At 38.5% G+C, this 25,024-nt stretch overlaps 1 protein-coding gene across 1 annotated transcript; it reads right to left on the reverse strand.

Moving 5' to 3' along the window:
• Positions 1 to 8,306: 8,306 nt before the first annotated feature.
• Positions 8,307 to 16,445, reverse strand: LOC144346451 (carbohydrate sulfotransferase 1-like). The gene is made up of 3 exons (XM_078007209.2): positions 16,353 to 16,445; positions 10,594 to 10,749; positions 8,307 to 10,192 (listed from the first exon to the last, which is right to left on the reverse strand). Exons 2-3 carry the CDS (start codon positions 10,715 to 10,717, stop codon positions 9,099 to 9,101), a joined length of 1,218 nt encoding a protein of 405 aa, XP_077863335.2. The 5' UTR covers positions 10,718 to 10,749; positions 16,353 to 16,445; the 3' UTR covers positions 8,307 to 9,098.
• Positions 16,446 to 25,024: the final 8,579 nt, after the last annotated feature.

Below are 25,024 nucleotides of genomic sequence, written 5' to 3' on the forward strand. Positions count from 1 at the left end.
ATTATGTTAATAATTCGTGAATGAGGTCAATTAAAGCAAGTTTAATAGCTTGGTGCTGTATTTCTTACGAAAACCGTATTGATATTTGTTGAGAATATTACATTTTTCAATAAAAAATGAAAGTAATTGTTTGTTTAAATATGGGGGTAATTTTGGCTATTTTTAATTGGTTGGGAAAGACTCCAGTTGTAAATGTAAGATTTGTGATACGGCATAGGGGTTTCTTTATAAACTGGGTAGCATCTTTTAACAAATGAGGCGAAATGTAATCTTGACCGCGTGACTTTTGATGATCTAATAATTGTAATTCAGTTTCCATATCATAATCTGTAACTGCGTGAAGAAAAAAATATGTAAATTACTAAAAATTAAATAGCTGGCAGGGTCTTTAGATTTTGTGACTTTCTTTCAAGTTCTTCACCAATATTGGACAATCACTTATTTTTGGGGGGATCATGCAGATATTCAGATTGATTGTTAGGATTATTAATTTCATTTCAATTTTGGGTAATTTACCACCACCACTACTAGAAGCAACTCTTCCAGTTACTTCATTAATTATTTTTCACAGTTTATTAGAATTGTTTTTGTTGGCATTGATTTGCTTAGAGAATGCAAGCTTTTGGCTTTTCGAGGAAGAGAAGTTGAAATATTCTGTTATAGACGTGTTGAATCATAATTACTTTTCACTAATTTATATTATATTATATTATATTATATTATATTATATTATGCTTTTTGGTTCACGGGTAAAATAAAATAAAAGACGATCACGTAACAGTACAAAAACACCTTGGAACCCCGTAGGCAGGCCGGTGACACCGGTTCGCACTTAAGGGGGTACCAACCCCCCTGCCAAATTCCAAGGGAAAATCAAAACATTTAAAACACAGAACAAGTAACATAAAACATATATGCGCTGCTGTAAGTGTGTGCAATGATAGCCCACCAAGAGGACAAAACTCTTGGCTCCTGTGCGTGTGCTAAGTTTGTAAATACAATGACAAAGCAACTTCCTGCTTTAAATAGATAGTACCTGCCATGTTTACAGTAGAATGCGAAGTGTGTTATCCTCGATTTTACATAGTGCATCCTCTACTGTCCACATAATCTCAAATTCAGGCAGTTGGTTCATGATCCGGAAACATTCATATTCTGTTTCAAGCCTCGACTTAATACTTTGAATAAAAATGTCCAGAGGCTCACTCGATCCTTTGTTTTGCCTTTTATTACGACGGCTGACATGAATTGCAACCTTAGCCATGCACGCTAAGAAACAAAATAAACCTTGTGCCTTGCTCGACATAAAGTGTTTTGAGCGATGGGGTGGTAAAATAGTGAACCACCAAATCGGAATGCGAAAATCTGGTTGAAGCAGTCGCGACGCGATGTTATTAAAATAATGGAGTAAGGCGCTATTTGATGGACAATCATAAAAAATGTGTTGAAGTGTGTCAACTTCATCACAAAATGGACATTTATCTGAATTGTTCAAACGAGCTTTGAACAGAAATCTCCCCGTTGGAAAGGCACCATGGACAATACGCCACTGCAGATCCCCATATTTGTTAATGACTGGTGTTTCATAGCAATCCTTGAAGTTGGGTTTAGCACTTTCAGGCAGACTAAGGATGTCCCGCCAAACAGTGTCAAGTTTTTGTAAGTGTTGTGTTATTGACTGGACACGTATTAGATATTTATAGATTGCGCCTTTTTCAAACTTATATAGTGGCAAATTTAGTTCATCAGAAAAGTGCAGTTCAAAGCTATGATGTGAAAGAGGTTGATTACACTTCCCATCCCCTTTGAAGTAGATGTTGATAGTATCTTTCCATTTGGTAGGAATAGAATCGTGAATGACCTTGATACTGAGATGGAGAATACGCTCGGAATGGATTTTAATTTTATCCGACATATCAGCGGCCTCCAACCAAGTTTTATTCGTTTCTGATACCAAATCACATACTTTGGTTATTCCCGCGTCAACAAAATGTCTGAGCGCAAAAGGCTCATTTCGTATGGGATGTATGATGAGTGGGTTGTTAAACAGTGGCTCATTAAGAATATCAGTTACGTTATTATCATTGAACTTACGCACTTTCTCTACAGATTTCCAACACTGGAGGAGCTCATAATAAAATAATGGCAATCTTTGTAAAGGTGCTTTGATAGTGGTGCATAGAAGTTGACTTGCATATGACATATTGCTCGCTTGCATAAAAAAGTAGTCTGTGAACTTAAAACAGGGGTGGTCATGGTTATTATATAGATATCTTTGAATATAGGAAAGTCGCATAGTACTTATGCGTGTTGGAAGATGTGTAACATTTTGTCCACCTCTTTCCAAGGGGAGGTACAGTGTTGCAGCAGATACCCAATGTCGCCCTTGCCAAAAGAAGTCGAGCAGCATTTTCTGTACCTTCAGAACTACGTCCGATGGCGGCACAAGGCTATTAAAGCGATACATTAACTGCGATGAAATCAGATTATTAATGATAAGAGCGCGCGTTCTGTAAGACATGCTGTAAACAAAATGATTCCAGAAGTTGATCTTATTATTTACTTTTGCAACAAGTTCAGCCCAGTTCTGATTCGTATAAGTTAAATTATTCCCAAGATAAACACCCAACAGTTTCAACCCCTCGCTGTTCCATTTTATATTGAGAGGGGAGTAGGTGATGTTGCGCCAGCTACCTACCCATAACCCTTCTGATTTTTCGAGATTGATTTTAGAGTTTGACGCAAGCTCGTAGAAATGTAACCAGCGACTTAGTAAGTTGAAATCCTGCTTGCGAGTTATGAAAAATTCCACGTCGTCGGCGTAAGCGGTGAGTTTAGAACGTTGGTTTTTGCTGTGAGGTATAACCAACCCTTCAATGTTTTCATCATTCCTAATTTTATGAAGTAGTGGTTCAATGGCAATGACGTAGAGGGCAGTGGACATTGAACACCCTTGCCTAATACCACGGGCCACTGTGATGGGTGTAGTAAGGGCGCAGTTAACGCGGACCAGGGACTGGGCATTGGTATACATGAGGCGAATGTAAGAAAGGAAACGGTCACCAAAACCAAAGGCACGAAGCGTATTAAAGAGGTATCCGTGATGTATCCTATCAAATGCCTTTTCCTGGTCAGTGGCAACAATAGCCAGGGGCGAGTTAGTTAAGTTGGCATAGTCAATACTGTCACGAAGTAGATTTATATTGTCGTGAATATGCCTGTTTGGTATGCTGCAAGTTTGGTCTGGATGAATAATGCTGCCTAAAACACCGCGCAAACGCAATGCAAGCAATTTAGTGAACATTTTGTAATCGCTACATAACAGACTCACGGGTCGCCAGTGTTTTACGTTGGTAACGTCACCTTCTTTAGGGAGAAGAGTGACCACGGCCCTTGTGCAGGATAGGGGGAGCACATTTTCGTTTGTGGCAGCAGTAAATACATCGCACAGATCACTTCCAATGATATGCCAAAAAGTTTGGTAAAATTCGTTTGGTATTCCGTCGATACCGGGAGTACGCCCATGGGGAAGTAGTTTGACCGTGGCACTCAGTTCGTCAAACGTGATTGGTTTGTCAAGGTCATCACGATCTGTTTCATTTAGTTGAGGTAGCCCTTCAAGGAGGCTATTTTGAGCTTCAATGTCAATGTTATCAGGTGTATACAGGTTATTGTAAAAGGTGTGTATGATTTTCCGTATTTCAGTTTGATTTTCAGTAAGAGTATTATCCTGGTGCCTCAACTGAAAGATCGCCTTTTTGGTTCCCTTCTTTTTCTCTAACTGGAAAAAGAAGGAATTGCAAACATCACTTTCATTTAAAAACTGATGTCGCGCACGCGTAGCACTGCCTTTGTGTTCACGTTGAACAAGGCGTGCGAGAAGTTTTTTTCTTTTCAGTGTAACTGTTTAAGAGCGGTGCATCGTGTGCAGTACAATGTTCGATGGTTTTAATTTCCATTTCCAATGCTTGTTTTTCGGTTTTCGGTTTTGTATTCATTTTGTTTGAGTGTGCAATACTGTTGTGTGAGTAACTTTATTTTATTTTTGCCAATATCCCACCATGTCTGTATATTTACATAATTATTTCGAAGCGTTTGCCACTTCGCCCAAAAATCAGTTAAGATTGCCACATACACTTCATCGCGCAGAATTTCTGTATTCATACACCACACTGGACTTTTGTTTTTACTGTCACCAATGGCGATGTTGATGTGGACAAGGGAATGGTCAGAAAAAGCTAATGCGCCATTGCTTATGTCAATATTCTTAATTTTCCCACGCATACATTTGCTGACATAAAACCTATCAAGGCGCACAAGCGTACCACCACGCTCCCAAGTAAAGTTTAATGTATTCCCGTGGTATTGGCGCCATGCATCAAACAGTTTGTGATGATTCAGGACAGATTTGAGGAGCTTTGCAGTGCGCATGTTCGGTTCAGTCCCTCTATTACGGTCAATGTCGGGTTCAGTAGTACAATTAAAATCGCCTCCCATGATTACTGGGTCATTATTTAGAGAACTGATGAATTGTTCAATTTTAGTGAAGCATTCCACACGCTCAGCGCCATTAATAGGTGCATAGACATTAATTATGTGAACAAGATTTTCATTAATTTGAACATGAGCGTGCAACACGTACCCATGCATGATCTCAGATTGTGATAAAATATTCACAGTTGCTCCTGGCGAAAACAAAATAGCCACACCCGCACGATTAACAGTGCCATGAGAAAAAATACCAAGGCCACGCCACACAAGTTTCCAAATATTTTCATCGGAGACAAGAGAGTGTGTTTCTTGTACCATATAAATATTACAGGGATGGTCACGCTTGAGATAATTGAAAACACTGTACCGTTTGAGGGCGTCCCGGTAACCATTGACATTGTAAGTTGCGCATGTAATTGTGTTTGCCATCATAACAAGGGAAATTAAAAATCAGCGATAAAGTTACCCGTTTTGATTTGCTGTTTAATTTTTTTAATGAGTCTGTGCATGCGAGATTTATCAGATGTGTTCAACTGCGTGGTATTGCGGTAGTTTATCAGATGTCGAACCAATATTTTAAGATTGGGGCAAAATTCAAAACACTTGTCTATAAATCTACGTGAGTGAAGTGTAGACACTAAAAAGGTTTTGATATTAGCGTTTGATATTGTTGATTCGCTGTTATCAGTACATGTTGAAACATTTGAAATGATAGACCCCTCATTCTCACTACATTCGCTGGCAGTTTCCTCCATATCATCAGCGGTTTTATTTTGTGACATAGGTGTGCTGAAAAGGTCTTGTGATTGATCAGTTAAACCACTTAAATCAATGGGGAGTTCGGATAGCGGCGAATCGCGCGGGGATTCAACTGTGAACTCAAGTGAGGGAGATGATGGAAATGGGGCAGACTCCGTAAGCTCGGGCTGTGGCTTTGGAGTGCACACTGTTACATTGGCATATACGTGGGGAAAGGGTTTGTGGGGTGGAGGGGGTGGGGGAGGCGATGGTGGTGCAATGGAAGGGGAAGGAGGGGTTCGTACCCTCTCTTCATCAATCGGACAATTTTGTTCAACAATTTCGATTGCATTTTCATCGTTACGCTTTTTAGAACTTGGTTCACATTTATTGTCGTCATTTAACTGGTCATTGTTTTGTTCTTCTCTATGAACTGGTGATCTAGAGCGCGTGCGCTTTTTGCTCATATATTTGGATGAATCTGTATTCATTTCAGTTTCAATTTCAATGTTATCTGTTGTACCATCGGTCTCATGATTGTTTATCTCAGTATCTGATGCTTGAGTGTTAATTATATCAGTTATGTCATCGTCTTTGTTGTGCAATGTGTCAGGGGAATTTAAATTAGTTATTACATTCACCTATATTATATTATATTATAGCATTATCAATACCAGTGGATTTTATGACGTCATTGCAGCAGATTATTTGCGATAATGTATCCCATTATTGAGCATCAAGACCCTGTGCTATGGATATTAATACAATGTTGTCTTCGAAAACGAATAAATGAGAAACTATTGAAAAAGAAGAAAAATTGTTAGATAACAAGTATTTAATACTAAAATCGGCATCAATTAAAACGGTCCATTACCAATAACAGCGGATTTACATATCGAAATCAGACAATTTTGTGAGGGCATCGCCGTCTGCTCTGTACGCTAAAGTCGAAGCGTTCCATCTAGTTCGCGCTCTTCTAGATTCCGCGACTGATGCCGCTGTCCTGGTGGTCTCCCGATTAGTTCGTCCTATCATGTTGACGAAGTGAGGTTAACCGAGGACGATATATCCATGCAAATGCGATAATCGAAGTGGGGGTACATTATATGTATACGAGTACAGAAAGATGAATTTGTTCTGTTTTTGTAGTATGTAGTACCACATAATTTGCGAAACAAGATCGACGATGACCGACGTTATTTGTATTTCCTCAGCGTCGGCTCCCGGGCACAGTTTGCATAAACAAAAGAAAGTACCTGTGTTTTCAGGTGTTTTTACATCGAGTCAAATTAAAATCACCGTTGGTGCATGGCTAAAACCCACTAGCTTTCCAGCCATGCTCGTTCGTTTGGCTTCAAAGTATTCGTAATCACCGCCCTCCAGTGGAATTTAAAATAACTATTACACAGACAGGACAGTTGGCAATAACATCTATCTTGATGGTTTGAAAACACTAGTGGGATGGGGTAGGTAACGATACAAGTACGTACATGTACCCCGGGTACGCACCCCTAGACACAGTCGATCTAGCTGGACTACGGCGGACACCGGTACGGCGTACCAGTCACGGTGTGACGTTCGCTCGGGCGATCACTGCAATGCTACTTCACTCCTCCACCCCACACATCGGTTACTCATTCACTCGCAATGCAAATCAGTTCAATACAATAATATTGATGGATTAAAACCAGTTTCTTTCTCAGTTTTCCATATGAGATTGTGGAAACACTTTCCAGAAAGACATTTTAAATTATTCAGATTCACGGGCCAATGACTAAAAACTATTCACTGTGTATTTTTCTCCAAATTTTCCGCTTTTTAGAGGCAGCAAATTCACTGGTATTGACAACATTACAAAATAATAACAATGGTGGACTCCCCCGACAACCCATAATGTACTCAAGCACACTTTGTGCTCCATATATGTACTCGGCTCACATCTCGTACATATATGTCGCACAAAGTGAGATTTCGCCCATTATGGGTTGGCGGGCAGTTCATTATTGTTTAAATATAGTTTATGCTTATGCTTATGATTGATTGACTTCTACCAGTCCTACTATAACAGTGTTCAAATGATCACGCTTTTTATCATTGCTAAGTTGCGCACCGACGACAGGCCACCGGTGCTAGAATTGTTACACTGTTTCAGTTCCAACGCAACTTAGAAGGAACTGTAAATACTGCGTTCAATCAAAAAACTAGAAAATACAATCACAAAACGTTTTACATTTTATCACAGCTATGTCGGGTGAAATAAAGGTATGCTGAACAAGATGTAATAACTATTGCTGGCAATATTTCACTTTATATTGGGAGCAGCTGTGACACCAATTGTTATGCTTCTAAAACGTGTTGAAAAAGATATTAATATAAGAGAATGAGAGTTGTAAAACATGAAGATAAAATAGTGTCCAACAAAGTAATTTGAATGTAGTAACAGTCACGATATTAGTTGCAGTTGGCTGGCGTTTTAATGGCATAGCAAGGGCTTTGAGATGGTGTATTTTATGGTACTTTGTTGTCATATGTTATTTTAAATTTTCAGAACAGTATATCGGAACAACGGCTCAAGTGTGTGTGTAAAACATCATATTTCTGACCATGTATAGCTTCTAATCATACACTATAATTGTTTTCCTATATGTTATGCAGTGCTGACAATGTAACGTATATGTTTTTTGAGGCAGGGGAAAAATACTACATCTCTGAATCACTTGCCATATTCAGCTACATTTGAATATTGAAGACTGGTGAAATTATACTGGCTATAGTTCAGTAGTTATTAATGAATAGTTTGTGTTGAGTTTGAAGCCAATTGCCAGCCTAGCTTATGTCATCAGTCACTAGTTGTCATTTGAACTTCATAATTACATCCTAATGTAAACTAATAAATCATTAAGCTACTAAATTACTAAAACAATCCTTCAGTTATTTCGGTTATTGTGTTTTTGTGACATTTAAAATACCTCGCAATCGCGCAACCTCAAACACACGTTATCGAACTGAAAAATGTACACTAACCCTTTACACGTTTCACAAAATTATAAACTTATTATTAGCAAAATGATCATGAATTAAAATGACACTATTTGTTATGTGACATTTATTCAATAAATCTCTTCATATCTGAATATCGACTTCGAATAGGACTTCTGTTTGAATTGAAATTGGAAACTGTTTTTGACAAGGTATAATTTTCATAATTACCGATTATACAAAAATGTTACAGAAAAAATGATAATTGCCTATTTCCTTGCATTTTATTTGTCTTGAATTATAACTAAATGAAAGTACAAAGTATGTTCAACGTTTCATAGATTAAAATCAACGACTGGAAAGTACTGTGATACCCGACAATATAAATTAACCATTTACACATCCGCAAAACAACGCCCTCAAACGAAATGATTGAAACAAGCACGTACGTGTTCTCTGGTGACGTAATTTAAAAAAAAAAACTTCACTTTTTGTTTTCCGTAATTAAGGCTGTATTACTGTAATACCATGCCCTTTCAGTCTACCTGATTAGACGTCATATTTGAGATGGTTTTGGTATTTCTCGCTTTTCGTGTAAAAGAAAAACCCTGAGGGACCACAGAATGACCACAGGCGTAAGCGCTAGCGTCAGGTAACTAAGGGAAATAGAACAAAGAATGAGAACGTGATTGACCAATCAGAATGCCGGATCTGGATACCGGCTTCTTGTAGCTTGGTGCGCCATGACATTTGAGGCGGGAACCAAACGTAGTGTAGCTGGGCAATTAATGTTGTTCAGTGTTGTCGAGCGCGTGTGACTTCATCGTAGAGCTTTCAGCAGACATATTTCACACCTAACGTCCTATCAATAGATATAACATATCTATCTGCTATTTTTCAATCAGTTGATGCTCAATGCTGTGAAAATTAATATTCATGTAGCTGTTTTCACTTGTTATACTGAAGCGCTTTGGTAGATATCCTAAAACATTTTTCTCATTTTCTAACTCATCTGAAGTTTTTACTTCTTTATATCCAAGCGATTCCATGCTGATAGCACATTTTTCTTGAACACTACGAATATCAGAAAACGATATCTCGTATCGCCATCTGGTTGCCACAGCAGCAAAATCTTGCGTCGTACTATATTTCCCGCCTTCTGTTTGTTTTGTGCTTTTGGAAATCCATTGCTGCACTTCCAATGGCAATTCTAAGTCAATAAAATCATAAATATGTTTGGCATAGGCATGAGGATCTTTAGCAATGTCCTCATATCTAACTAGCATATACCGATTCTTGAGCCACGATGCAGAGTTCTCAATGATATGTAAATTATGGCTCAAGTCTTTGCATAATTCGGTAACGTCATCCAACTTATCACCTTTCCTTTGGAAATCTTTATTTCTCTGATTTAACTTGTTCCTTGAGTTCATTATACCTCGTGGATCACGCACTAGATGGATAATTTTCAAATGGATTGCGGGATCTACCGCCAAAGTTTTTAGCAACTCGATGTTCCAGAGTCGAATTGTCTTCATTGCACGATATTGATATGTAAGACACACATCTGTTAAGTTGTTAATGGCAACGTGTGTTATGTTTTTTGTAGAGCATAACGCTGACTCAGAAAACACACGACTGTTTGAACAAAAAATAGGCTTCTGCTGAGCACTGAAAGTGTCAATATCAAAATTACATTTGAATATCCTATCGATTAAATCAATATTTTCCCCATCAAAAGCAGAAGCTTTCATTTTGCCACTAGGTACCTTTGTCGTAAACTTTTGTAGCGGCTCAAACACAAACATGACTTTGGGGTTACGGTTGAGAATTTCACCAAGAAAAGAGGAGCCCGTTTCTTTGCTTGCCATGATAATAATATGTTTTTCTTTTTCTTTGTCAGCATGTGTCTTATATACAGCATTATCACCGGACATCCAGCTTTTATTAGATTTGTGATAAGAGGTATCGATATCCACAATATCTGTTGAAAATAAAAACAGTTATATAATAATATTAATTTACAAATGTAGTCCATATACGAGTTAGTTCTGTTGCAACATACCACCCGAGCTGAAATCAGTATCATGAAATATAATACGATTGCCATACCCTGTTATTTGCCTGTATATATATTTTCGTACCTTGTGGATGATCCTCCTTGAGTTCAGATCACAATGTTTGGAATGAAATCCGACGTTATGACGACAAAAACGCCGTACTTTTACCTACGGAACTGGGTAATTGGATGGCCGGCATAATAGAGCAATGCACGTAAATCGAAATGTATAAGTGTGCTCAACAATTCAAATTTGAGAAGTGAAAAAGAGTCGTTTGACTCATGGCGTAATATACTAACATGGTCGACTATTCATAATGACTTACCTCTATCACGTACAATTACAACTGTGATAAACACAGCATTCAGTATAACGCATGAGTACAATATGACAGACATGCTAAACATCTTTGGTTGTTTATCATTCTGCAAATCCATCACAGTACGCATCAATATTAATATCCTCTGACATACGTAGAAGCCTACAATATATAATGATCAACAGAAAAGCATTATTTAATATGAGGTATTTCTTTATCTTGTACAATGTACGAAATCCACTTAAATCCACGCATAATTGTTTTGCGTACATCGGAATATAAAGTAGGTGAAAAACGAGTACAATTTAGTGCCCAGATCATTGACATTGTTGATATGTTCTATGTATGTTACTACATTACACGTATATTCGCTGTCCTATCAGCTTGCTAGTATACAATAGAGCATGAATTCAAATCGTCATGCAGGACTCAAAAGTTCAAAAGTAGATATTATGGTAAAAACGAAAGGATAAATCAAGTATTTACAACATTTTAAACACTTTCACGTTTTTGAAAAGCAAAACGCGAGCACAATTCTAGGCTTTCTATAACGATCTGAGAATACATTTAATGCGATCACATCATAATGTGAAACTTATATTCAATACAGTTCGGACAATAATTAAAAAATCCCGAGATTTATGTATATTTTATATTATAAATATTGTGTATAATAAATAGGTTATGTGCTGACATTCTAAACATACAAAGTGTTCTTCTTAATGTAGTAAATAGCTTTCCCATCGACCAATAGTGCTTTTAATGTATGGGACTTTCGTCTACGTCCGCCGACCAATCTCTGTGTGCCAGTGTTATTAAAGCGTTGTTTAAAAGAACACAGCTTAATTTCTAACTTCTTTACTTAACAACGCATCTCCCAGCCCGTGCGAAAACAGTACTGGAATTCATAACAAATAAAAACATATCTGATCGGATTCATCCGCAGTATATGTAACCAATATTTGTTAATTCTTATCAGCATTTGGACTTTAAGTCTATGAGGTCATAGTTATATCCTATCGCGTGACTGTCGACTTTAAAGGTATGTTATGTCTTTAGCATTGAGAAAACCCAAAACATCTGAAGCATACAGAAGTTTAATATAAATTAAATATTGAAAAAAAAATATATCGAAAGATAAAACAATGTAACAATTCACGCCCCTCTTTAGACGAAAATATAGCTTTACTGTCCTGATTTGCAGTTACCATGCCCCAAACGAGAAAAAAACTGCTCCTAAATAGTTTTAATGATTATGACGATTTCAACGGGATTACCTTCAAACCCCCAATGTACAGAAGTTGAAAGCTTATTTCGTCCAGTTCAGGAATAAGAAAAAAAAATAATGAAAATACAATGCGAACAAAAATAATTACGGGCGTTGTTTATGTCACTTGAGGCTCATTATGTAGCTGAAGTCAAATATATAGTAAATTATATGATTGTGAAATAACGGATAATTATAATAACAGTTAATTTTAATTTCATTGCTTTATTACATTTTAAAATCGGTCTTTCATTCCCGACTATTTCGGGCTTTAATATAATCATATATCAAATGAAATTCATGGATTTGCACGCTGGCTCAGAATAAACACAAAAACTTCGTATCAGGTATCAGTCTTTTATCACGTAACAGATTGAAATTATGATTATGGTTAATAACCATTTTTTTTGCCCATATCTGGTCATTTTTTGTTTTATAGTAAACACATTTTTTTTGCTTCTTTCATTACAAAACACTGAACGCTTAACTAGTTTCCAAGCAAGCTACTGTAACATAAATGGAATGATTTGATATCGATCCATGTAACATTCGCACCATACTTCAGCATTAAATGTACGATTTTGTATCAAGTTTACTTGGTCAACTATATATTTGTAAAAAAAAAAAACGAATCAGACAAAACTTACTTACAGACTTACTCAAATACAATCTTATTTTTAATCTACATAAGATTGATTTGATATACCGTTATGCACCAACACGGTTTTGGAAAGTTTCCAGCTTCCAGTCTTTAAGTGAAACTGTCACGAATACAATTAACCATCAATTGAAAAATATTTTAGTGTTCACAATAAATTTTCATCAAGAAAATCATGTTTGAAGAAAGGGCTTACATAAATGTATTTCATACTCACATAAGTATCCGACGAACCCTCAATTACTAAGGAACAACAATACAGGTGTCACTCAACTACATGTCATTTTCTAGTCTGAAAACATCGCCAGTCATAACGGACGATAGATGGCGCTAGTATCATATATTAGGAATGCTTTTTGCAATATAATTTAATTGCACGTCATGCTATCTTACAAGGTACGGGTAGTCGCTTCAATGATTTCATAAAAATCAACCTGCTTTTACTCAAACCTCAAATAATCGAGCGGTAATTAGGTGATGCTTTATTGAAAAAGTATTAATTAAAAGGATAGTTGAGTTTTGAAATCGTACGGCGAATTATATTTTTAACCACGGCCGTTTTCCCATCCAATCCTACACTGGGAAAGAAGTTTTATTATTTCACTAATCGTACATATATATGTGGAACATGTACACCCATTTTCCGTACTGTTTTCTTTATGAGTTTTAACCGCTGTTGTGATAGTGGTAGTATCACATATGCAGCAGCTTGCCGTACCTATAATAGTGTCATGACCTGTTTGGTGCCAGGCTTACATAGCATTACGACTAATGCATAGTAAAATAGTTTATTTCAGAAAACCATTAACGAGAAAATACAAAAAAATAAATAATTTGTAAAGTCAATGATGACAGTACGGATGAGGAGTTGTGCATGTTATATTTGGAACAGTCTTGGTCTTGCCCATGTTTAATGATTACATTGTCTACATGTGTATAATTATTCTACGACAGAAAAACATTGAAATAAAAACAATTAAAACGTCGCTCGATGAACGTAGGACGCCACATGTTTTTGTGTTATCGTCATGTATTTAACCTTTGATCTGACCACGCGGAGGAATATTCGCAAGCAAATGACAAAGTACAACAATGATAAGATTTGACAAAACGCTTTGCAATCTGATTTACTTCATTTTTTTATAATTTTGAGAAACCTCTAAATTTAACAGTCAAACAACATACAATTTAAATACACTATATCCAATAAATAGGATGACAAACTCGGTGTGAGCGTATCGTGAATTTGTATCACTGAAATAACTGCTAAACAAATGTTTGAGAAAACCAGGTTGAATAATCGGTAAATTATGGTATGTAGTACCGATACTATAAAATATTAAAATTAAGTTTACTTTTTGTTAAGACTTCATATTCATCAGTCACTTTGATTTTATAAGTAAGATATTGCCATCGGATATACAATCAATAACAACTGTAGCGTAGTAACGCAGCGAAGCTGCACGGCAAGCAATGACGGACTTCATTCCTTGTTCAAAGTGAAAATATGGTTCGCCATGAGAGAATTTAAAGTTATGTTCTGCGGATTGAAAGTCTTGTCCTGCGAATTGGGAGTTTTACATGTGGATTTAGAATGTTGTCCTCTATCTATGTGTTTCAGTTTAATAATTGTGGTTATTCTCAACCATGGAAAGTAATAGAAGGCTAGAAAATATAAATTTTAATCAAGATTTGTATTTTTATTCGAGCCTTTTGAATCCAGTCTTTACCCCATTGTATATCGTCTCGTTTCAACTCCTCATTGCTTTCGGTTCGGACTCACGATTTCTGGGACTGAACAAAATCTCGACCACAACTTGCTATGCGAATGAGAAAAAGGAGGTAGTATATAAGCGCAGAACGGTTTACATGACGTTATAGGTCATTGACAAGGCATGTCACCCAACACGAAATATGTGTTTGCTGTTTGCCAGCGTGAGTAGACAATATAATGCTTCGTTCCTGTAGTAAAATTGTTTCAGTTTGAAAACCTAAAAAAAAACACAGGTCGTATTGTTTCCTGAAGTATATGAGACGTCTGAGTGGGTTTTTTTACCAGACACTTTCTGATAGGCTTAGCCTACTACATATGCGATTTTGAGAAAAAAAGAGATTTCCACATTTCACTGTTTCGACATCTTGTGCACTCACTTTTCGTGACAAACTGACTTCTCAATACGTTGTGTGTGTTAAATATCCTTGCGTTATGGGAACTTGTTATTGGATATAACATAAACACCAAGAATGTTTTATAAAGATCTGCGATTTGTTAATATTGTGGGATTATTCTTTTTTCCAGGGAATGCTAATTATTCTCGTAATCCCATTAGGGGAATTGTTACCAGGTAAATAAATCGAATCGATCAATATACAGAGGGGTACAATAGCGGTCTCTCATCTCTCATATTACTCCCATGACCTATTATCACACTGCCCATCATGACATGACCTTATACTTTTTATTCAATATTTGTTTGGCTTGTACCATGACCCTAAGGATTGTTTCTCATCGCATCCTGTTGAATACGGGAATAATAGCGACGTATACATTCTTTGCATGAAATTCGCCCTTTAATTGTTGTCGCAGCTGTACATTATGAACACTGTTGCGGTACATATTACATATAGGTTTTTTTTTTCACTAGAAATAAAAATGTTAGTCACGCATGTAACCACGAATGTAATCCCCAGTATATACTGTAAACGGGTGGGTGAACTCTGTCAGAGAAAATCGTTTTATAATTGGTGGACTCACACCAGCTAGATCAACGAAAGTAAAGAACACATTGAGCAAAGTTTTTTTTTACTATAAACAACTGTTTTTTCAGTGGAATGAGCAGAATTTAATACGGATTAAATTATTTTGTTTTGTGTGTTTAAGGCCAGTAAAAAGATGGAAATGTTTGGTGTGTAGGCAGGTGATTCGGCTTAGCATACAGTCATATTAGAATGTATCTACACGTTAGCTGTATAGATTGAATGTGGATTTTTGTTCTTTATATCTCTAGTATAATAGCGTGTTTTATTTAAAATTTCCACATTAGAGAAAAATGCACATCACCATACTTCTATATGATGGCGTGGATCAGCATTCACTAAATATGGCCAAATGTAATTTGCCCTTTTTTGGCTCAATACTGATATACAACCGTTGTAATGGTTATTCTTTGGTTGATCTCTTGATGGTGATGTTTTTATTTGATAATGTTTAAATATCAGCATTTTCGAACATTAGTATTTTAGTATTTGTATTTCAATATTTAAGAATGTTGCAATAATAAATATAGTAGTATAATTATTCACATAAATAATGTGTATAACCGATTAACAGCAGCAGGTGAACTTTGACCCTTCACATGTCGATCAGGCTGCTGATTTTAGACGACCATCATCCATTTGAGCAAAAATACGCACTAAAACCCAGTCAAACGATATCACGCATCAGCAGACACAGTTGGTGAGCATAATAGACATGGCTCATTGTCTTATACTGCTTTCACCGTATTTGCATTGTCTTTAGTTTGTCAAAATCGGATTATCGGACATATATTATGATACCATGTGACACAGCTGTGGCGCATCATAACCATCAATGTTTCTATACGCTAAAAAGTGTGACGCCAGTTTTTTTTCACGGTGATTGTATATAACACGAAATCAAAAATACGTGTTATGTTAACACAGATAGTTGTCATATTAAGGATACCAGGATATTACAGAAGAATTGCCAATGAATAATCAAATAATATTCTTTCTGTTGTCTGTTTCAACACGTGGTTTATTACTGTCAATTGCTGCAATACTGAACTAGTGGATAGTATTTATGTATTCACGACTTACCGGTTTTTCCTATGAATATGTTCCATAAACCTTACTATACCATCGCATCCGTTCGCTTGTTGTGTTTGTGTTGTGTGGTCACACGCTTGTAGTACACCCTAGGCTGCTCAAAATGAGTAATACGGGTTATTAATAATATTGCCGATTATAATACATTATATACAAGTGTTGAACACAAATGTTACTAATAGTTTTAATGCCTCGACTTTCTCGAGAAAAAAATATTGCCCGTGTTTATTGACTACTATTATTTATCAAACAGAACAAAATGTTAATTATTTATAAAACTGAAAATTAAGAGTACTACGTGCAACTACTCATCTTTTATACTTCGAAACATGTTGATTTCATAAATAACTTAGTTTCCGTTTCCGAGCATTTTGTTCATATTAAAGATCCAGATGTTTGAAATTTTTTTTAATTTTCTGTATCATAATGGCATAAGCCTACATTAACGACAATGTGACTTCAATGACATAATCTAGAATTCGAACTCTTATTTTTTTTTGTACGCAATATTTTTCACTTCGCATATTAACATGTTTGAAATAAAATCTGGAAAGAGACCATCTCTCAATGAGAGACTTAGAATGTGTGGAACCACTATGTATATAATTAATAACAATGATTACATATTCCCCAACGTTACATAATATGGTAGTTTTCGTGAGAGTCTTCGTGAATAATATTTAATGTAAATCATACGTATAATAATAAACAAAAGACATATATTGTATCGCAGATAAAGAATGCTTCATATTCATGGGATGTCGATAAGCCAGTGGCAGCTATGAGAAATATCAATATCACAATAAATAACAGTTTAATCGTGTAAATCGAAATATTAATATAATGTTAAATCCGTTACATAAGATAAGCCAACATATCAACGACGATTTGTCAATGGTCAAATTTATTATAAATAATAATACAAAAATAGAGAATCACATTGTTTTGTTAATTTCCAGAGAAACGGATGCCGATAATCCGTTCGGTGGGTATCGGGAAATCCTTTGTACCAATGCTAGGCGATGTGACGACACTCGCAGGCAGGCAGCATACTGTTTAATAGAGAGCAATGTAATACTTATGCGTGTTTCTACATTCACATGTTCTATATATATATATATTTTAAAGACAAGCATTTACAATTTAGAGTTCAGTTTCAGGAAAAAGAACAAAGTAGCATATGCTTCACAGCAAGCTTGGCTGCAGAATGCTACCCTAAAAGACAATATTCTATTTGGTGAACCATTTAACAATAAAATTAAGTCAGCAATTGAAGTTTATTATTTTACCCTCCAATATGAATCTAATAGGTTCTCGACTCTATAAGCACCTTACACAACCTTTTTTTTTTTCGGTTAGACCTTGCTACTTGTAAAAAATATTTGTTATTTTTCTCACCGTATTCATACAATATTTCCCTCAGTTATATCATTGAGCTCGGCTTCTAGAACATCCCTAGCAGTTTGACACTGATCCGCTATATCTATTTCAGGTTGCTTAGTCAGCTTTTCTTCTAATTCATAAACTTTGTTTCTAGCTGTGTGATCTTCTCTCTCATTTGTTTAGCCTTTTGTTTACTAAATTTCATTGTAATTTTTTAATTTTGTATTTGACTCAATCCCATTCTATACAGACATCTTCAATTTATGGGTTTTCTAACCATTGGATTAGTTTTTCTTCCATTTGATTCACATATGTTGGATCCCTTAGTAGGCTGTTGTTAAACTTCCAGTTTGACGGCCCGTTTTTAATATTTTCCCAGCTCATTTTTAATATCACGGCTGAGTGATCCGAGCAGACACACGATTCAATTGTTGACCTTGTAATTTCTGATTGTAAACCATCACTAACCCAAAAGTAGTCTATTCTACTCTGCATTATTTCTGGGTGGAAACGTTTCCATGTATATGCTTTTTTATCGGGGTTTAACATCCTCCATATATCTAGTATCAGTTCAAATGATTCCATAATCTCTTTTATTAGTTTAACTGACTGTTTCCATGGGTTTGGGTTACCCCCCTTTCTGTCAATCTGTGTATTTACGGCCACGTTATGATCTCCCCCAAACTATGTTAGAATCTGCTTCTGTTGTACATTCTTTTATGACGGGTATCAATTCTTTCAGAAATCCTACATGATTATGTTGATCATTTGGTGGCTATGTATTAACAACTATGAATGTTTTTCCCTAATACAAGTTTCAATTAAAGTATTCTACAGTACCATACTGCCTGCTGAAGATTTTGTATACAACAGACATCAGCAATCTGCGACTAACCATGGAGGCTTTAGAGAGTTTATTTGTTAACAAGAAACAACGCACTATGACACCTTGTGGGTCTGCAACATATTTTTAAATATCTACCTCAACATTTCTAAATATTGTGACTACTCCTTTACTTATGTTTGTCCCATGTGAAAATATCATTTTCCCTCTCATTTGATTAGAACAGTACTTAATTTTATCTTTGTAGCTATTGGTTTCCTGTAGCATAATTATGTTTGCTTTTGTTTCAATTATCCATTTAAATATCTTTTTTTGTACCCACCCAGGCCTCTTACATTTAATGATAGTACTTTAATTTTTGCCATTTTACCTGTTTAGTTATTTCTGTTATCATCCAGATAAAGTGTTAGTAAACTCCTTTTTCAACATAAGTAAAAACACAACCATCCCGACAAAGACGGGACATAAATGCAACCCTGAACGCCCCACCCACCCGGAGGAGCCCGAACCCCCCTCCCCGCACCCAAACAAAGAACAAGACGCTCTTCCCAAAACATCAACAAACCCGTCCCAAATCCCACACGCATAAGTACCGAACGTATACTCGGTGGGCAAAACAGCTCTAACCCATTTTAACACAGTCATAATCTTTTAGAACAAACAATACTATGTAACAAGTGCTATAATATTATTGATCACGATGTGAGCAAATATTTCAGTTTCCAATAGACTACTAGTTACCTTATAGCTGCACTTTTCCTGAGATTATTAAATAAAAGTCACAACGTAAATTTTGTTTACAACTAGTACTCGGTCCGTCGGTTCAGTTCTTTCATTTTGTTTATCCATTGTACAAGAGGCCATCGATATATAATTTTCCATTGGTAAATCTTGGTCTTTCCCCGTTGTCGTACACCTCCTGCATCACTCCATGCAATTCTTTTTTTCGTCTGTAGTCAGATGAACAGTAATCTTCCGTGATGAATACTTCGGACGTTCCCAATGCCTTTTTCGACTTCCTTAGTATTCTCAATCTCTCTGGTCATCTCGTAAATTTCACTATTATGTGACTTGGTAGACCAACTTGTTTGCGTTTGATCAAGGGGATCGAGCGGTGGGCGTTTTCTACCATGTTTGCTGCGTCGCTGAAACCCAATTTCTTGGACGCAGTCTTCACCTTTCTCTTCTTTAACCCCACCAATCCTCAGCTTGTATCCACGTGAGTACCTCTGACGACGTAGATTTTCCTCGCAAACTTCATTCAGTCGAGTTTCAAGGCGACCGACTGTGCTTTCCAAATCGGCAATGTGTTGCAGTGCCCCCTCGTGGTTGTTGCCCATCTCCTCTATGTCACGTGTTGAATACTCCAATGAGTTTGCGAAATCTGTCTGTTTCTCTTCAACTTTCTGTAGTCGTGTTTGAGCTTCACTCTGTTCTCCAGTCATATGATCTATCCTTTTTTCTAGGCGGTCTATAGCCGCTCTTAGAAACTCTCTGAAGTCTTCTTCCCCGTGCATCGTCTTCTGGCTTCCAGACGCTTCCTTGTCACATGCTCCTTGGCTAACGAAACCACTAATTGTCGTCTGTGCTGGTTGACTTCTAGTTGTCGTCTGTTTGTTGGTTTCCCTTTTGGACCCACTTTTGTTAGATTCTACTAATATTCATGAACCGATTTACGGACTTGTCACATTCTACGTTGCGGTAAAGTGCTAAAACTTACGGGTCATACAGAGCCAAGTTTTCAGAGGCCCACGCTCATGCTTGTGACCTCTGACCTCACACCTTACACAACTTTTATATAGTCTATATATGCTGCTCTATTGGCATGTTGCAAATTATTAATGTCCAGTCTGTGTGTGTGATTACGTAACAACAAGGTTATCGAGGCTTGTACCCTACAAGCTGACATAGAAGTATTACCCGGGGTAATAAGACAGATATTGGCGAGAAAGAAGCTGAGGACAGAAGCAGCATGTTAGCTTGGCAAGTTATATGTATGGTCAAACTGACACCCGGAGTCTATGGTGCGTATGAACTATGTGAAGAGGTGGGTTCCAAGAACGCTCTGCCTAAATTCACTACGTTCAATTACCCACCATAGATTCAGGTCAATCAAAAATGACTATTTTGAACTGTAGGCAGAGTCAGACGCCGATAGGTGGCGGGTTTCTGAGTAATCAGAAAGTGATGAAAAAGGGTGTCCCAGTCCGGGATAATGCACTCCAGTAATAGACTACCACCTAGTTAATACCAATGCAGGAAATGGTGTCTTACCGTGCCTGTGCCATCCCCAGAGCAAAAGCCAAAATGCTGCCATGGTGATGGGGTTCGGTGTGTCCCAGACTGCTAGACCCCAACCCTAATTCTGGGGTAACTAGCTTTGAAATAAAGACCGGAACAGTTCTGCATGAGGACATATGCCGAACGCAAGACTTGGCAATTCCAGGGGGTGCCGATGGCTGAAATCTGTTCGGAAAATTGCTGAGACTTATCGCCTATGCGCAGGGATTCCTATGGTCGTGCCAACTGGGTCAGCAAACCAAAGTCTCTGATGCTACGACAGAACCCATCCTAAAGGGATGCTTCGCAATGGATTAAGTATCTCTTAGGTAGTAGTTGATAAAGACGTTCTGCATTCTCCAGAAGCTTGCCATCGGAATATGTTCGAGGGGGCATCTGACACTAGCCCTAGTGAGTTAGCAATCGCACACACCTCATGCGCTCATACTTGGTGTCTCTGCAGACTGTGTAGAGGAAGTTAAGGTATTATAAACTTCTAACACGGTCGATGTTGGGGAGGCTGCCCTGTCTTGCTTGCCGTATCACAAAACATGTGCTTACAATCTGCCTCGACTCCCTAGTATGGCCTTCGTAGTAACTCAAGAGAAGCAATTCCTCCTGATCCCCCGGGCTGACAATATTTGCTTGCCGGGCGATGACGATCGGCTGTGGATCTTGCCCTGAGATTTGGTTCTAGGCGAGAAACAATGATTCTTGTCTTTAGCACAACTTGATTGTCCATTAAGGCGGCAAATTCATTTGAGAAGGACAATGCCCCTAGTTCTGACCAACGCCTACCTAAGGCGACGAGGGCCAGCAGAAAGACTGTTTTCCACATGAAAAATTTGGTGTTAATGGTGTTAATCGGAGAGGCTGAAATATCTGTATGCTTAGAACGAACAACACAACCGACAAGTCCGGAGGTCGGGTAAGTCGGGAAGCACTACAGGTGTTTTGACTAGCATTTCCACCAGAAGTGGAAACCAGGCCTTGTTTGGCCAATTGGACGCCACCAGTGTCAATATACAGGAGTACCTGGTGAATTAGCGGGAAGGGAGGAAAGTCATACGCGTCCATGTGGGTCCACAGGATCGACAAAGCGTCCATGGCCCAATGGCTCCAGGTATCTGCAGGAGTGTTACTTACGTCGGGTGTGACAAACAGGTCCATCTTTGGACCGTCCTACAGCCGAAACAGCCTGGAAGCTACCCATTGGGGTATTTGCCACTCTGCATTCTGGAGACGGAGTCATTGCGAGAGGGCGTCTGCCAGACTGTTCCTCACCCCTGGAAGATGGTGTGCGGTTAGCTCCACATTGTTTTCAAGGCACCAGGAGAATTTGCTCTGCTAGGACTGACAATGATGAGGATATTGTCCCCCAGTCCTTGTTGATATAGGAGACCACCGCTGTGTTGACAATGTGAATCAAGACTCTGCGATCTTGAACTACAGGTAGAAAATGTAATAGTGCTAAATGCACTGCTTTCAGTTCGAGCCAGTTGATATGGTGGTCCCGAATCCAATGCGGGGCCATATTCCTTGTGCTTGTTCATCCAATAGATGCGCTCCCCAACCTGTGAGGGAGGGATCTGTTACAAGAGTCATAGCCGTGGCGTGTGTCCAGTGTCCAGTGGAGCCCCCTGCCTGAGGTTGGCAATTGTCGACCACCACCTTTGGCTTGTCCGAGAGAGTTACTCTCCTCTTCAGTTCCTGTTAGTGCGCTCGGTGTTGTAGCCAAGTCCGCTTTACCGGGCGGCTGCGTAATGCAGCCTGGGGAACTACCCTGCGAACCAAGGTCATCATTCCGATGATCCACATTAGTTCTCGAAGGAACACTGAGGTAACCCTGTCTAGGCGTACAGCTAGATTGATTAGCACCAAGTGACGGGCCATCGTGTCAAACTCTATGCCAAGGAATACCAACTATTGTGTTGGCCGGGATGGGACTTTGCTTGATTTACTAGAAAGCCCAACTGGTGTAGTAAATCCCATGTTAGCCTTACTTGTTGGGCAACAACCCCTTGTTTGGGTTGTGTAGCAACCACTCATCTAGGTATGGGTTGATGTGTATCGACGTCCAGAGTAGCAGCAGCACCACCTGTTTCATCATTCGCGTGAACACATAGGGAGCTGTGCATAACCCGAAGGGGAACACCTGAAATTAGAATACCTGGCCCAGATGGGCGAATCAGAGGAGTTTCGGTATGTGCAGGTCTAATGAGGCTAGCCAGTCTAAATGGTGGATGGAGAGTAGCACGCTCTTGTGCGTCTCCATATGGAATCGATCGAGTAACACATACTGATTTAGTCTGCTTAAGTCATGAACTGGACGCCAGCCACCTGTAGTCTTTGGTACTATGAACACATGAGTAGAAGCCTTGACTTAATGCCGGCTGTTCTACCATGTGTATGGCGCCCTTCGTCAGCAAACTGTTTACTTCCTGTTGGATTGCTTTCCCCTTGCAGGTTTCCCCTGGCAGTGCTCCCAGTGGGGGTGTCACTGACAGGGGGTGGAGATTTGAGTGGTATTTTGTAACTACCTGGAGCATCCAGGGATCGGTCACATGCAGTCTGCAAGCTGGAATGCACCTGCGCAATCTGTGTGCGACAGGGATATGTGGCCATGGGTTCGGCGGTTGTAAGTTAGGGGTGCTCTCTCCGCTAAAGTGAGTGCCCACATAGCTTGAATTAGTCAATAAATTTAGACCTGGCTTCTTGTCAGGCATGCCCATCCCCCGTGTCGCAAAGGTAAGCGTGCCAGGGTGGACGTCCACCCGAGGAGCCACTACCTGACCCTTTCCTTCTTGGAGGTGTACCGCCACTCTTCCCTCTTGCAAAAGGTCGTGGTCGCTTGCATCCTGGCTGACTCTGGCCAGCGGGCGTCGCCTTAGAGTGTTGTGTTTTCTGTGCTTAGGGTTCCCTTCGTTTGTCTTTGGCAGCAGCCAACTGGCTAACAGACTCAACCTGAACCATCTGGTTGGTGGCTTTCCAAAGTTCTGAGACTGCATCCGCCATCTCCCCATCAAAGAAGGTGGAAGATACTCAGCCTGTGTAACTGAGGCGGTGACATACCCCTGACTCAGTTCGCTGGCGAAAACACACGCATTCAAGACAGCGTCCCGTTGTACAGAAGTAGCCCCGGCTAAGAGAGCCAGGTGACACTGGAAAATGTTGCACGTAGCTGTGCGATGTCCTACTAATAGTTGTGTTCCATGGTCTCGTAGGCTGGTGCTTCCGATGCATGCCAAAAAGGATGCTTTGTATCCCAGTGCCTGCGATCCCATGAGCGTCAAAGCAACAGTAAGCGATTTTTACAAGGTTACCAAAATCTATATACAGCTGCTTTCTGGGTAGTCCTTGTAAACCACATTCAACAAAAGATTTACAAAATAGTAATAATATGCATTGTAAAAAAGACTAAATATTGCTGTCAATTGGAATGCACAATTGATCAGAAACCTTCCTATAGTAATATTGTTATAATGAAAACAAATAGAAAAATAAAATAAAATAGCCTGGAGTCGTATCATTAAGTATCTTTGTAGCTGTATGCATGTTTATGTGTTGTTCTCATGCTATAACTTTCATAACAAATGTTTTGTAGATTTACCCTATGTATAATTAGTCTTACTATTTCTGTATAGTTACACATAATTTCATAATATAATGACAACACAGGTTGCCCACTGAGTTCTGCTAACATTTTATTCAAGTCAAACAAATACTTTTAGCTTGTAAGTCTCTAGTCATTTTAAGTTCGATCTTATATACAGTCTTGAAATAGATCATTATGGCGGTGTCGTCTGTGTACATGACCACTTTACAGTGCTTACGAGATGGAGAAAGATTAGTTATACAGATTATGAACACGCCTGGACCAGCAATAGTGCCTCGAGGGACTCTATATAGAGTGAGAAGAATGAGTTGTTATAACTCCATTAAAGGATTGAACACGATTGTTTAAACTATTTATTTTCATCACCAACAATGTCCATCTGCCTTAGTTTAGTGATTACAGCTGGGTTGGTCACCCCTGGGAACGCATGTTGGTCGGCAAGTAGTGAGTCGATACCCACTGCGGAGGCCGAACCCCAGTTGTAAATTCCTGATACCGGCTCCACACAGTGAACCCTGGCTGACTGTTCACAGGAGGGAG

The sequence above is a fragment of the Saccoglossus kowalevskii genome, chromosome 8, assembly GCF_978046115.1.
Source record: "Saccoglossus kowalevskii chromosome 8, keSacKowa6.1, whole genome shotgun sequence".
NCBI lineage: Eukaryota > Metazoa > Hemichordata > Enteropneusta > Harrimaniidae > Saccoglossus > Saccoglossus kowalevskii.

Coding starts and splice junctions, on each gene's coding strand:
- LOC144346451 (XM_078007209.2), bottom strand. CDS start 10,717: ATGCGTACTGTGATGGATTTGCAGAATGATAAACAACCAAAGATGTTT. Junction 10,193..10,593: donor TGTAATTGTACGTGATAGAG/GTAAGTCATTAT, acceptor TATTTTCAACAG/ATATTGTGGATATCGATACC.